Below are 14,221 nucleotides of genomic sequence, written 5' to 3' on the forward strand. Positions count from 1 at the left end.
GAGGAATCTTGATTTAAAAAAAGAAGCCCCCCTCCCCAGCCCCCTTCTGGCCTCTAATCATTCTAGACTTGGACAGTGAATAAATGAACGAGGGAAATTCTGGGCCCAGGGGGAAGAGGCCCCCTGGAGAGAGAAGGGCATTGGCATCCCGCACTGTAGCCCGAGAGGGGAGTCCGAAGGAAACAGAGGCGGCAGCAGGATGGCTGTCTCCTTATGGTGGCCGAGGGCAGCCATAGGGTCCCCGGAGTTGGAATGGGTTGGAAGAATGAGCCAGTTGCTTTCAGTTACATCTCTCATGAACCCTTCACGACAGCCTTACGTGGTGTTCTGTGTTACTGATGAAGAAACAAGGAAGCAAGAGGCCCAAGGTTGCACGGCTGGGAACTGGCTGGGCAGGATTCCCAGGCAAGGCCACCTTCCCACCGCCAGTCCAGTCTGTCTGGGCCAGGCTGGGCTAACAGGTTAGGGGGTGGGCTCAGGAGTCCAACAGGTGGACTGTCCCAATGGTTCTCTGGAGTCTGTCCCCTCCTCTCCCCCACCGCCCCAGTCTGGGCCATTACGGGAGTCTCCCATCCAGCCTCTCTCCCCACCCTCTTCCTCCAGTCTCGGTTCACACCTCACTCAGGCAAAGAAACACAACTGACCACGCCCTTCCCTGGTGTAAAACCCTTCCATTGCCCACAGAACTGCCTCTCACGCTGGCCAGCACCCTCGGCAGAGGAGGCAACCACCTTCCTGGAGTGACAATTACACTTGTTTTCCAAATATAACAAATATATGTTGTAGAGTGGAATGCAAAATGCCCAGGGATTTTTCTCAGAAGAGGAGCTGTTTTGGGTTAAGCCTCAAAACAGATGTGTGTATGCTGGTGGGGGTGGGGGCAGGAGAAGTATCATTCTTCACAGAAAAAATTTCACTGGCCTCAGAGATGAGAAACTGGCAGTCTGGTCCAGCAGGCCCTGGCACAGTGGCGCCCACTGCCTTTCCAGTTGTGCTTCCCTGATGCCTGGGTGTGCTCTGTGCTCCAGCCAGAACTATCTTGAAGCCTTTTTCCTTACTTACTGTCCCTCTAACTAGAATGTCTTCCTATTATTTTTAGCCTGGAAAGTTCCTAGTTATCATTTAAGGTCCAATTTCACGCCCCCTCCTCCGAGAAGCCCTCCCTGATCCCACCCCCTCCTTGCAACGCTGCTCCCTCAGCATCTTGCTCTCCCCTCTTCATAACGTCTTACCACAGGCTGCTGTGACCACCACTTTGAGAGACAGCCTCTTCAGGAGGTTATGAGCAAGTTGAGGTCAGGGAGTTCACGGTGAACTCGGCCTTTGTTGTTCATTCAGCACACACTTGGAGCCTCTCTGCGCCAGGCCATGGGTTCGGTATGCAGGGACGACTCAACCTGTCCTTGGAGCAGCTCCGATCTGAGAGAGAGATAAACCATCTATTCATTTATTGATTGATATATTAAAACAAGCAAAAAGCAAAACTTTTGCTGAGCCCTGACTGGGCCAGGCCCTGTGCTCAGGGCTGTGCCTGCCCCCAAGGGACTTCCAGTCTGGCCAGCAGCCGGTAGAAACCACTAACAGCATGGTGAGTCCCCAGGGCTGTGGGGCACCAAGGCAAGTGTGCAGTCCTTTGCTTTTGCTTTGTTGTAGATGACGACGAATGAATGAATGAATTTTTCTTTTTCTTTTTCTTTTTTTCTGTTTTAGGGAACTTGTGAGGTTTTAACCATGAATGGACTCTCTAAATCAAGGCACCCAATTAATGACTGATCAGTTAATTGATTGAAACGTCACCCAGGAAGTTGCTAGCAGAGAAAGGGCTATATTCTGGTCTCCACCACCGTGGACTTTCTCAATGGGGAGCAAATCTACTCTGACCAGGGCTGGCTGGAGTGGACCCTGCAGCTCCCGGCTGCAGAGCCTCCTGTAAACTCCCGGTAAAAGGCAGCAGTTCTGGCCTGCCTCCCAAGAGGGTCATGAGCATTAATTAGTTACCATTGGTAAAGTGCTCTGAAGATGTGGGGATGTTTAAACACGGTGAGTCATTAGGCCTCTCCACACCACTATGCTCTACAGCCGGGAACTGCTAACTGAGAAATAAAACACCTCAGGGTGCAGAGGATCGATGCCTGGCTTTTCCAGGATCGGAAAGGATGTAATAAAGTACACGAGCAGCAGGAAGAAATATAAGGCTACTTCGGATCCCGAAATATACTGGAGATCATTCAACTTCTGCCCCCAGAGAAGCATGGGGACTGTTGCCCCAGTAAAACCTTTGGGACTGCATTCCTTGGGAAAGCCCCGAGCACAGTGCCGGGCTGCAGAGGCTGTGATGCTCTTAGAACAAAAGAGCTCAGGTCCAGCCCAGGTCTGCCTGGCCTTCTAGCTGGTGAGCAGATGCCAGTTGTGGAACTCACCAAGCTGTATTTTTCTCAGCTGTAAGACTGGGATGATGACATATGTCTACCATCCCCCCACCTGGCACCGGGTTGTCTGATGCCCCTCCTCTAGGTCAGCAGATCTAGCCCAGTCTTCACGTTAGGATCACTGGGGACTATAAAGTACCAGCATTGTGGGGCTGGGACTGGGGGCACAGGGTGATTCCCAGTTCAGTCAAAGTTGAGAACCACTGCTTTGGTTTGTGTATCAGGCACTGTGTTGGAAGCTGTGGGAAATAAAGTTGTAAACCCTACCACAGCCCATGTTTCCCCTCACACCAGCTCATTATTTCCTGATTCTGTGCCTGTGAGTTGTGTCCTGGACATTTCACTCCATTCCCACTACCGTTCTTGTGCTGCTAAGCCCCACTCATCCTTCAGGCTCAGCTTGAAGCTCACCTCCTCAGGGAAGCCCTCCTTCCCTGTGCTCCCACAGGACTGTTCTCAGCCCCATTACACCACTGATCACATAGTGTTTTTCCTGGCAGATCCTGGCAGGCTGAGAGCTTCTTGGGGCCAATAGCAGAATCACCAGTGTCTTGCACTGGGTCTGGTAGATTTTAGGTGCTGAATAAACTATAGCTGTTATCAGTTAGGTAGAGTTATATGATATGCAGCTCTCACTCAGGACATTTGCACTTCTTCCCTGTGTCTGAAACATACTTCCCCCAGATATCTGCAAGGTTCTCTCAACTCCTTCAGGTCTTTGCTAAAATGTCACCTTCTCCACCAGGCTTTCCCGGATCCTCCTATTTTAAATGGCAACCAGTCGACCTCCAACCCTTTCCCTTCCCTAATTAATTTTTCTCCATAGCATTTAACAACATCTGACTAACGGATCCTGTCATATAAAATTTTGATAACTTGTTCACGATGTCAGTTTTTGTATTTTTTTAAAAATTTAATTGCATTAAAATACCACTTATCTTGAGTTCTTTGACCTTCCCTTAAATTTCATTGTATTGGATTATTGACTAGAATGTAAGCTATACTGAATGTCGGGAACTTATTTTGTTCACTATTCCCAGCTTCTACAAGTGGTTGGTACGTGGTAGCTGCTCAAAAAATATTTTGTGAAAGTTTGATTTAGTGTCTTAAAGATTAAATAAAGGTGTCATTCCAATTGTTTAAACATTTTAAATTTATTTAAATTGATAGCCTGTAAAATCATAGGGTAGATTCGAAACCGCATGGCCTACTGTTGTCACGGTTACACTATAGCCGGCGGTTCTCCTATTCAGAGAGTGGGGCGGGCCCTGGCAGTGGGCGGGAACACCAGACTCAAAACCTAGGCCCGCGGCCTTGATCATAGAGTTACACCTCCCTCAATCCTAGAGGGCACTTCCGGGACGGTGATTTACTTATTGCTGCGTAGGCCAACCTATGAGCCCATTTTCTCTCCTTGCCTAAGTTTCCGGCAAGCAATTCACTGGCGTCTAGAGTGGGGTGGGGCCAGTCCCCGTGAGCGCAGCTTTGTGATTGGCGGGAAGGGCAGGAGGCGGGGATTGATGCAGGCACGCCCCTGGCGCAGGCGCGGTGGCCCGGCGCGGCTGTCCCTGCGGAGCTGGCGTTCGCTGGGACTACGGTTGGTGATCATGGGTGACATTGAGGGCTGGGGGCTGAGGGACGGGCTGAGGGAGGGGCTGCGGAATGAAGAGAGGGCTCGGTTCTGGGCGCGGAGACCGAGGACCGTGGTGTCCGTTTTCCCACGTGCATCTCGTCCTTCGATTGGGGCGGGGTCACTATCACAAACTCTTGAATAATACTCGTCTCCTAGTCTTTTTCCTCCGTTGTGAAATCGCAGGACTTCCTTCCTTGTCTGCCTCGGGTCGTTGTGACTGGGAACTTGTTAGAAATAGAGGTTCTCTGCCCACACCCCAGACTTATTGACTCAGAAACTCAGGGGATGAGGCCCCACCATCAGTATTTTAACAAGCCTTCCAGGTGATTCTGATGCTTGCTTAAATTTCAGAACCACGGGCTACCGTAATGTAGCAGGCTGTACTGTGGGCCTTCTCAACCCGAGCTGAGAAAGTAAGGGAAAGAAAGGAGAGGGTGGACTTGAGAGAAATCTTGGAGACAGACTCAGATGCTTAAGGAGGAGTCAGGGGTGAAGGAGTTTCTGGCTTGGGCCACGGGCCTGAGGTGGGACCTTAAGTGATGGCTCCAGGTGTCAACCACGTGTGCCCTGCCTCCAGGCCTGCACTCTTCCACGCAGTCACACTAGGGCTCTGTGGCCGTGCCTCCCAGCCATTTTCAGGTCATAGGCCACATAAGAAATGATAATATTTGTACAGTGCCCAGGGGAAATGGATGAAGCTGCTTGAGGTTGGAGGAGACCACCTGGAGGATTGAGGCTGCTGAAAGCTGGAGGGAACCACCTGGGGGGATTTGAGCTTCCCAGAGCTGAGGGGAATTAGTAACCTGTTCTCAGCATACTGCAGAAGAGCTTTGTCCCACGGGATTTGCTGAAGATTAGGGGTGCTCACTAAATTTGGCAACATAAATCAAGAACCTTGAAAGAGTTTATACCCTTTGACTCAGTAATTCCATTCCTGAAGATCTCTCCCAAATATATAACAAAAGAAAAGAAAGCCTTCTGTTGTAGATTACATACAACAGAGGAAATTAACAACTCTCTGGAGAATCGTTTTTGATCTAGTTTTGATCTGAATTGATTCAGATCTAGTTTTTGATCACTGCCCTTAGGAATGTGTGAATATTTTGTAAAATCATAAACCTACGTGCTCATTCATTAGACAATTGTCTAGTAAGCCCCTGCTCTGTGCTGAGTAGTGAGCGAGTTAGCTCCGCAGAGCTGACTGCCTGGAGGAAGACCGGCAGCCAGAGGAGCAGTAACTCCAGAGAGTGATTTGTGTTTGATGGGGGATCAGGGGCTGCTGCAGGAGAAGCAGGAGAAGCTGGTCTTTGGCGTATGGGGAGTGGGTCAAGAAAGGCATCCTAGAAGACAGGGTGGCACTCCTAAGGCTCGGAGGATGAGTAGATGTTGGTATGCAAAGGGGGGAGGAGCATTCTACGCAAAGGGAACTGTGTTTGTTTGTTTGTTTGTTTGTTTTTTGCAGTATGCGGGCCTCTCACTGTTGTGGCCTCTCCCGTTGCGGAGCACAGGCTCCGGACGCGCAGGCTCAGCGGCCATGGCTCACAGGCCCAGCCGCTCCGCGGCATGTGGAATCTTCCCGGACCGGGGCACGAACCTGTGTCCCCTGCATCAGCAGGCGGACTCTCAACCACTGCGCCACCAGGGAAGCCTGCGAACTGTGTTTTAATAATGAGTGTGCTGAAGCTGGAGCACAGAGAGGGCACTGGTGAGAGGATGCCAGAGGGGACCAGCAGCTAGCTCACATGAGGCCATGAGCACTGTGAAGATCAGAAGCTTAGACCTGATTCTAAGGGTAGCAGGAAGCTGTTGGAGGATTTTAAGCAAGAAAAGCTGTTGCTGTATGTGTTTTGGAAGTATCCCTTGTGGCTACAGCGTGGAGAATGGACTGGAGGAGGGTGGGCCTGGAAGCTGGGAGCCCAAGTGAAGAGGCTGTTGCAGTAGCCCAGGTGAGAGATGGTGGCCTGGACCTGGGTGGAGGCTGTGGAGGTGGAGAGAAGGAACAGAATCAAAAGCAAGTGAAGCAGTAGGAGTCACAGGGCCAGAGGGGTTGGTGAAGGTAGGGCACAGAGGGAGCTCAGAGTGGATGAACCTGTGTTTCTGTCTTGGACAAAGGGTGGCTTGCACTACCATTCACAGTGACAGGCAGCGCTGGACGGGGAGCAGGCTTAGGGGGAAGATGCCGAGCTCCCTGTGGGGTGCTGAGTGTGAAGTACACATGCAGTGTGTTCTCTAGGAGATGGGTAGATGTGAAGCTTAAGAGGCACAACGTACAGAATGGAGATGGAGATGTGACTCGGAGCCATGACCATGTGGCCTGACCAGGGACTGTGTGTTGTGAGGGGGGAAGAGACATTAAGGACATTGAAGGCATGGGTGGGGTGGGGGCTCGTGGGCAAAGACAGGGCTCGCAAAAGAGACAAGGGATCGTCAGTAGCAGTTGTCTCTGGGCTGAGAGATTATAGTTGATTTCCTTTCTTTTCTGTTTCTGTTTTTCTTAGCAAACTTAGATTCAGTTCATAGAATATACCAGATACTGTTCTAATAACTTCTTATAACTCTTCTCTAAATTACCACAATAAACCTATATGGTGGGTCCCTTCATTTTACAGTTGAAGAAACTGAGCACAGAGGAGTTGAGTCACATGTCCCAAGCTACACAGGGTGCAGTTATTGGGAAGCCGGACTGGGATCCAAGCTGCCTGATTCCAGAGCCAATGCCGTCACCACGCATTGGTGTCTCCACAGTATGCTGTTATATTTTTATAAACGGGAAAATATATATATATATATTTTAAAATTTTTGGCTGCATTGGGTCTTCGTTGCTGCGCACGGGCTTTCTCTAGTTGTGGCGAGCGGGGGCTAGTATTCGTTGTGGTGCACTGGCTTCGCATTGCGGTGGCTTTTTGTGGAGCACGGGCTCTAGGCGCACAGGCTTCAGTAGTTGCAACACATGGGCTCAGTAGTTGCGGCACACAGGCCCTAGAGTGCATGGGCTTCAGTAGTTGTGGCTCATGGGCTCTAGAGCACAGGCTCAGTAGTTGTGGCACACGGGCTTAGTTGCTCTGCGGCATGTGGGGTCTTCCCAGACCTGGGCTCGAACCTGTGTCCCCTGTATTGGCAGGCGGATTCTCAACCACTGCGCCACCAGGGAAGTCCCATAAACGGGAAAATACTGATTTTTTTTTTTAAACGGCAGTAAATGGTGAGAGAAGTACAATAGTACTTTGATCTGCTAGGATATTAGAAAAGAAAGGATTTGCATCCACAAGATCGGTGGTGGTTGTAGAAGTTTGTTGGAGACCAGCCTGCGTTGACTACTGCAGGGTGTTGGATCACAGTTGACACCTATTTCTGCTCGGCTCGTTTTTCTTCAGGCGCAAGTGCCTCCTTACGCCGGGGTGTGATGGAAGGGCTGCTGACAAGATGCAGAGCGCTGCCCGCCTTGGCCACCTGCAGTCACCAGCTCTCGGGGTACGTTCCTCACAGGTTTCACCACCGTGCCCCAGGGAGAGGGAAGCGCTTGGTGCTGTCCCGCATGTTCCAGCCCCAGAACCTTCGGGAAGACCAGGTTCTCTCTCTAGAGGGCAGATCTGGCGAGCTGACCTGTAAGAGCCAGCGACTGATGCTGCAGGTGGGCCTGATTCACCCGGCAAGCTCCGGCTGTTACCACCTCCTGCCTTATACTGTCCGTGCCATGGAGAAGCTTGTGCGGGTGATAGACCAGGAGATGCAGGCCATCGGGGGACAGAAGGTCAACATGCCCAGCCTCAGCCCAGCAGAGCTCTGGCGAGCCACCAGCCGGTGGGACTCGATGGGCAAGGAGCTGCTAAAACTTAGAGACAGACACGGCAAGGAGTACTGCTTAGGACCAACTCACGAGGAAGCCATTACAGCCCTGATTGCCTCCCAGCAGACACTGTCCTACAAGCAGCTCCCGCTCCTGCTGTACCAAGTGACGAGGAAGTTTCGGGATGAGCCCAGGCCCCGCTTTGGTCTTCTCCGAGGCCGAGAGTTCTACATGAAGGACATGTACACCTTCGACTCCTCCCCTGAGGCCGCCCAGCAGACCTACAGCCTGGTGTGTGACGCCTACAGCAGCCTGTTTGACAGGCTGGGGCTGCGGTGCGTCAAGGTCCAGGCAGACGTGGGCAACATCGGGGGCACGATGTCTCACGAGTTCCAGCTGCCGGTGGACGTCGGAGAGGACCGGCTTGCAGTCTGTCCCAGCTGCGGCTTTTCGGCCAACGTGGAGACTCTGGACTTGTCACAGACAAACTGCCCTGCTTGCCAGGGGCCACTGACCAAAACCAAAGGCATCGAGGTCGGGCACACGTTTTACCTGGGCACCAAGTACTCCTCCATTTTCAGTGCCCAGTTCACCAATGTCCACGGCAAGCCATCCCTGGCTGAAATGGGGTGCTACGGCTTGGGTGTGACGCGGATCTTGGCCGCTGTCATTGAAGCTCTCGCTACAGAAGACTGCATCCGCTGGCCCGGCCTCCTGGCCCCTTACCAAGTCTGCCTCATTTCCCCCAAGAAGGGCAGTAAGGAGGAGGCGGCCGCAGAGCTCACGGGGCACCTGTATGACCACATCACAGAGGCGGTGCCGCAGCTCCGAGGGGAGGTCCTGCTGGATGACAGGACCCATCTGACCATTGGAAACAGACTGAAAGACGCCAACAAGTTCGGCTACCCCTTTGTGATCATCGCGGGCAAGAGGGCCCTGGACGACCCTGCACATTTTGAGGTTTGGTGCCAGAACACCGGAGAGGTGGTCTTCCTCACCAGAGAGGGTGTCCTGGAATTACTGAGCCAAGTGCAGGTTGTCTAAACGCCCCCTGGACCCCTCCCAGTGCATCTCACAGTCTCGGTGTTCATTCTAAGGCTGCCTTTCTTATACTGCTTTCCAGAGCTGGTCTCCCCAGAAAGAGGGCAGCTCATGGAAGGTGAGACCATGTTAGGAGAAAACCAATTGTTATCCAGTCATCTGTTTGGATTATTTGTATTTAAAGTCATTATCTTGATCCCTTTGTCTGGCTGGCCCTGCTGCCACATATCATTCCTTTTATATTCTATTCGGAGGTAGTGGCTAGAAGGAGCCAAGTTGTCATCTTGACCCTCGGGAGAGTCACTTCCCTTCTCTCAGAGGAGTTTCCCATGTGTAGGATGGGGCCTCCCCAGTGGCCGAGGCCCTTCCAGCTCCAGCAGTCCAACCACGGGCCTCTTGCTGCATTCGGTCCAGAGAGACAGCCCGCCTGTCTTCCTCCATTGAGAAGTTGGCCTGATGGTCTGGGGAGAAGAATCAGGACACCTGACTGCCACTGACTCACTGGAGACTTGGACACAGCCCCTCCCCTGCTGGTGCCTCAGTTTCCCCATCTGTGATGTGAGAAAATGGAACTAGATCTGTAAGGTCCTTACAGCTGTGACTGGCTGGTTCCCTGAGAGGTTCATGACAGGCAGATCAGATCTGATCTGTTCCTCTGATCCTCCATCGTCTAAGCTACCCAGAAGGTAAATACAATGAGCTAATGGCCCCCAAACCACCTCCAGAGACCTGGCCCTTCCTCTTGAGGTGGCTTAGCACTGAGATCATGTTAATATTGATTGAATAAAGTCAAAACTATTGGGATGAGCCTTGCATGTTAATTGGAAACAGTGCTAACACCTGCCATGTTAACAGTGCGGTGGCTTCCTGCCTGGAAACTTTCCTTTTTCTACTCTTTCTCCACTCAAAAAAGAAAATTGGGTGGCTGGGAAAATGTGTGTTAAACCATTTCTTCCCACAAGTGTGAGGGGCGGCGGGCTTCAAGTGCCATGGTGACTTGGTCCTGCGTGCAGAGTTGCATCCTAGCGCCACTTACGACAGCGGTGAATATTAAGAGAAGGTCTCTGCCTGAGCCCTGGGGAGAACTGGCAGCGGGCTTGAGCTTTCATTGCTCCTGCTTCCAGGAGCAGAATCAGGTTCTCCATCCTCGGCCCCAAGGGTCATGGCTTGTCCAAACCGAATAAGAATCTCTCAGGGCCAAGCTCAAAGCCACCACCTCCTGAAACATGCTCGGCAGCTCCTGGCAGTGGTTCTGTCCTTGGCTCCCCCTATGCTCGCCTGCTCAGCACCGACGCCCTTCTTTTTCACTTGGCGGGCACAGCTCACTGTATGGCGGCCAGCCTCTTGTTGATGGTCAGCTCCCTGAGGCTGGGGGCCTAGGCTGATTCCTAGTGCACTGAAGTTCTTGTCTCGGCCTGTTGTTCTACCTGCCAAACAGCTTCCCAGCAGCTTGTGACCACTGTTCCTGCCAGAGTAACCTCACCCCCAGCACACACCATCAGGTTTCCTAATGACTCCCAGGCCTGCCGCTGGGCTCTGGGCCAGCATTCAGGCCAGGAGACAGGGATTCTGAGAGCAAACCCAGAAAGGCTGGATTGTAAGGCAGGAATCTTACCCTTGGATGCACAGTGGAATCCCCTGCGTCCCACCCCGAGGTTCTGTTCTGGGGTGTGGCCTGGGCATCGGCAGTTTTAAAACTCCCCAGATGATTCTAATTCGTAACGTCGATGGAGTGCCTTCTGAGGCTACATTGCAAGGTTGAGTATTTGAGTCATTTCGGTTGTGCGTTGTCAGATTGATGTGAGCTCTCTGCTTTCAGTGGTCTGGTCATTCATTTGGTGAGGGCCTGCACGTGCCACTGTGCTGTGAGGCCCTTTTATATGCCGTGTTCGGACCTTAAAACTGTGCAAGGTAGGTGCTGTGAAATCCTCATTTTACAGATGAGGAAACCTGAAACTCCATTTAAGCAACTTAATCAAGGATGCACAGCTATTACGTATCAGAGCTAGAATCTGAGTACTGACCAAAACCTGTCCCTGTCCCACTATACCGCATGGCCTCTGCCTGGACAAAATGATTCCAGTAAGTGAAAGATTATTTATGTCTGTCCGATCAAGTTAGCCTGAAGTAGAGAAATTAGAATTCGTGCAAATGGGTGCTTTAAATATATATTTTTAATTTTAAATTTGTGCTCCATAAGCCTACTTATTTATGGAAGGCTAGCTTAATGTAAGAATAAACACTTTTAAAAATCAGATTCAGACTTCCCTGGTGGTCCAGTGGTTAAGACTCCACCCTTCCACTGCAGGGGGCACGGGTTCAGTCCCTCGGGGAACTAAGATCCCACATGCTGCAGGGTGCGGCCAAAAATAAATAAATAAATACGCATTTGCCTCATTAAAAATCAGACTCAGGGAATAGAGAACTAATTAATTTAAAACGCACATAAATGTGTATGACGCAGGATGATTTGAGGGTGATGTAGAATCATGGACCTTTAGAATGGGAGAACTTGGAGCGTGCCTGTCCAGCCCTCCTTTCACAGATGGGAGACAGGCCTGCAGTGGGAATTAACCTGCCACAACCCATCTTACTGGCAAACCGCCTGATTGCAGGCCAGGTGCTACGTCCCCTAAGTTAGGCTACCTTGGGTCCATCTTGTTGCAGGGAGTGATGTCTGGCTGAGTCAGCCTTTGAGCTACAGAAGTGCTGTAGGTTTGAAACAGGTACCCATGCTCTATTTTCCAAGGGAGACACATACAAGGAGCACAGTGATTTGCTGAAGGTCAAGCTGAACTGAAACCCAGGTCTCCTGATTACTTAGCCAGTGTCCTGTAGCCAGGGGCAGTATAATTTGGTGGAAAGATCAGAAGATTGAATAGACAGTCCTAAATCCACCACTTAGCAGGGATGTGATCTTAGACAAACAGCTTGTCCTTTGTGCATCTGTGTATCTCAGATTCTTCATCTGTAAGATGCGCTCATGATAATGGTACCTACCTCCCTGGGTTGTCTTAAGGGTTGGCTGAGCTGACTTATATGAAAAGCTTAACCCTTAGTGTGCTCTCAGGAAATGCTTCCCTTACATGGGATGACTTAGGAAATACCCCCATTGGGAGCTCAGGTTCTGCTGTTAACATCATCTCGAGACTTGGGTTTTTTTGGATATGTTGCTTCACAACCTTCCTGGGGAGAGCCACGAGCAAGAATTAAGTAACGCCTGCAGAATGGTTCCATCTCCTTAGAGGAAAGACAGACATTTTCAAACCGTGTACCTTCCTCTCTCCTTTCTGAACTTGCCAATGTTACCTCTTGCCATAAATTGATGAAATGGGGTTGCTGGCAAAATAACAGGTACAGGCTGTATTATCATTGCTCATTCCTTGGGGAGATGGAGAAGCAACTGGCTGAGAAATGTTTCGCAGAAATAATACTTGAGGACAAAGGCTGGTGCATAACAAAACCGTCGTGTAAATCAAGTTTAGAATGTAAATCAAGGTCTCCAGTAATATTCGGTGTTTTAATGGAAGAAACACCTGCTGGGCTATCAATAAAGGAGCTTTGCAGAAATCTCGAAATTGTCATTTCCTTAACTACTTGAGCGCCAGGCCTCTTCACAGAGCTCCCACTGTCCATTTCTACACCTAGACGCCAGGATGCATTTTAGAATTGTTATGCATCAAGGGCACACACAGCTTTGTTTTAGGGTTAGGAAGAGGATTTTTTTTAAGTTTTCTATAATGTGGAAAATGGGAAAATAAAGATTTTTATGATGTTACTGTGAACTTTGGGGGAAAAAAGTCAAGGTACTTCACTTAATTTAAAATAATGACTTACATCCTAGTGACCCAGACTAGAGACGCTGGTGTCAGACTGCCTGGGCCATTTAGTAGCTATGTGACCTCGTGCAAGATACTTCTCATACCCCTGTGCTTCCTCATCGGTAGAACGGGGACAGCAGTGCCTGCTCACAGCAGGTGCTTGTGAAGTGGCAGTTGCCCTTATGGAAGGTCAGTTAGTCCTCTGCACTCAGTAGGTGGGTGGGCAGTGCACGTGGGCCACCACAATGGGGTGGCAACTTTAGGCTCCCACGTTCAGGCCCCTCCTCTGTGTGGAGATGGTGTCCACTCCTATTAAGCCAGCAGCTCTCAAGGCTGCTCATAAGCTTGTGGTTAAAACCGTGTAGGGCCGGGAGAGTGAGGTGGAGGCACTTACTGGTGAGGACACCCCATGTACAAGGAGAGAACTTGTTGCCCAGCTCACCCAGAAAGCGCGTGGTCTGACGGAAGTGCCATGGGCAGGATGTTGGGTGCTGGCAGGGGTTTCTGCAGGCTGGATTCTTCTACCCAGGTAGACACGTCGGGGACATTGCAGGTCACAGTGAGCGCCAAGACTTTACCATGACCTTGGAGTGAGTAGGCAAGGGCCTCTGGGTTTGTTGCCAACTCCTGGAGGCAGAGGCCCAGTCTTGCTACTGTTAGTATCTCCTGAGGGGCTTAGGAGAGTCCTGAATTCAAGTCCTGGCCCACTCTTCACTAGCTGGCTCTGTAAGCTGCTTATCCTCTCTGTGCCACTTTTCTTCTCAGTAAAATGTTGCTGAGCTCCTGGCCTCCCAGAGGTGTTGCAAGGATTGAGCCCATCCACATGAAGCACTCTAGGACGCTGTCTGGCATATCCTAAGTGCCCAATAGATGGCAGCCGTTACTACCAAGCCCAGCCAGCCCGCATGCTACCCCTGGAACATGTCCTTTCAAGGCTCCTTGCCTTTGCTTGAAGACCCTCCCACCTCTCCCAATCCCACCAATCCCTTCTTCAACTGAATGGCCCACATCCGTCGTGTGTGGTGGCTCCCCGCACTCCATCTGTTCAGAATTCATCACTCCTGCCTGTGTCATCAGTCAGTAATTATTTGTTGTGCACCTGCTGTGTGCTGAGCAGGTGCTGTGCTAGGTCCTGGGAGTACACGATGCACGGTTCAGCGTCCTTGACTCAGTTTCCAGAGAAGTGGGAGCAACCATCCAGTAATCAGACAATTACTGTGTAGTGTAAGTGTAGGGATGGTGCAGGTATCATGGGACGTGTGATAAGAAGCCAGGAGGGCTTCCTGGAAGAGGCATCTGGGCCTAATGGAAGACTAGGTGTTAAATAGTAAAGGGGGGAACAGTGGGAATGGAGGGAGGGGAAGAAGTGGAAGAAAGAGTCTTCCAGACAGAGGAAACAATGTGCAAAAGTCCAAAGCTAAGAGCATGGCAAGACTGGAGAATAAAAAGTTAAGTTCCATAGATTAAACAAACACTTGGTATGAGGCAAGCTGTGTTCCATGTGCTACA

General features: G+C 50.9%; 1 protein-coding gene across 5 annotated transcripts; it reads left to right on the plus strand.

The window, feature by feature from the left end:
* Positions 1 to 3,600: 3,600 nt before the first annotated feature.
* On the plus strand, positions 3,601 to 12,704 carry PARS2 (prolyl-tRNA synthetase 2, mitochondrial). 5 transcript variants are annotated; one of them, XM_055083564.1, is made up of 4 exons: positions 3,848 to 4,026; positions 5,525 to 6,008; positions 6,672 to 6,806; positions 7,438 to 12,704. In XM_055083564.1, exon 4 carries the CDS (start codon positions 7,467 to 7,469, stop codon positions 8,892 to 8,894), a length of 1,428 nt encoding a protein of 475 aa, XP_054939539.1. In that variant the 5' UTR covers positions 3,848 to 4,026; positions 5,525 to 6,008; positions 6,672 to 6,806; positions 7,438 to 7,466; the 3' UTR covers positions 8,895 to 12,704. The 5 variants fall into 5 exon arrangements, 4 of the variants coding, with proteins under 4 accessions (XP_054939540.1, XP_007119851.1, XP_054939539.1 ...); XR_008616866.1 differs by lacking the exon at positions 7,438 to 12,704 and having other exon boundaries at positions 3,601 to 4,026; positions 6,672 to 7,428; XM_055083565.1 differs by lacking the exon at positions 6,672 to 6,806 and having other exon boundaries at positions 3,846 to 4,026.
* Positions 12,705 to 14,221: the final 1,517 nt, after the last annotated feature.

Source organism: Physeter macrocephalus, unplaced genomic scaffold, assembly GCF_002837175.3.
Source record: "Physeter macrocephalus isolate SW-GA unplaced genomic scaffold, ASM283717v5 random_1629, whole genome shotgun sequence".
NCBI lineage: Eukaryota > Metazoa > Chordata > Mammalia > Artiodactyla > Physeteridae > Physeter > Physeter macrocephalus.

Bases quoted from the DNA above. Each gene is read 5' to 3' on its own strand.
- PARS2 (XM_055083565.1), top strand. From the start codon at position 7,467: ATGGAAGGGCTGCTGACAAGATGCAGAGCGCTGCCCGCCTTGGCCACC.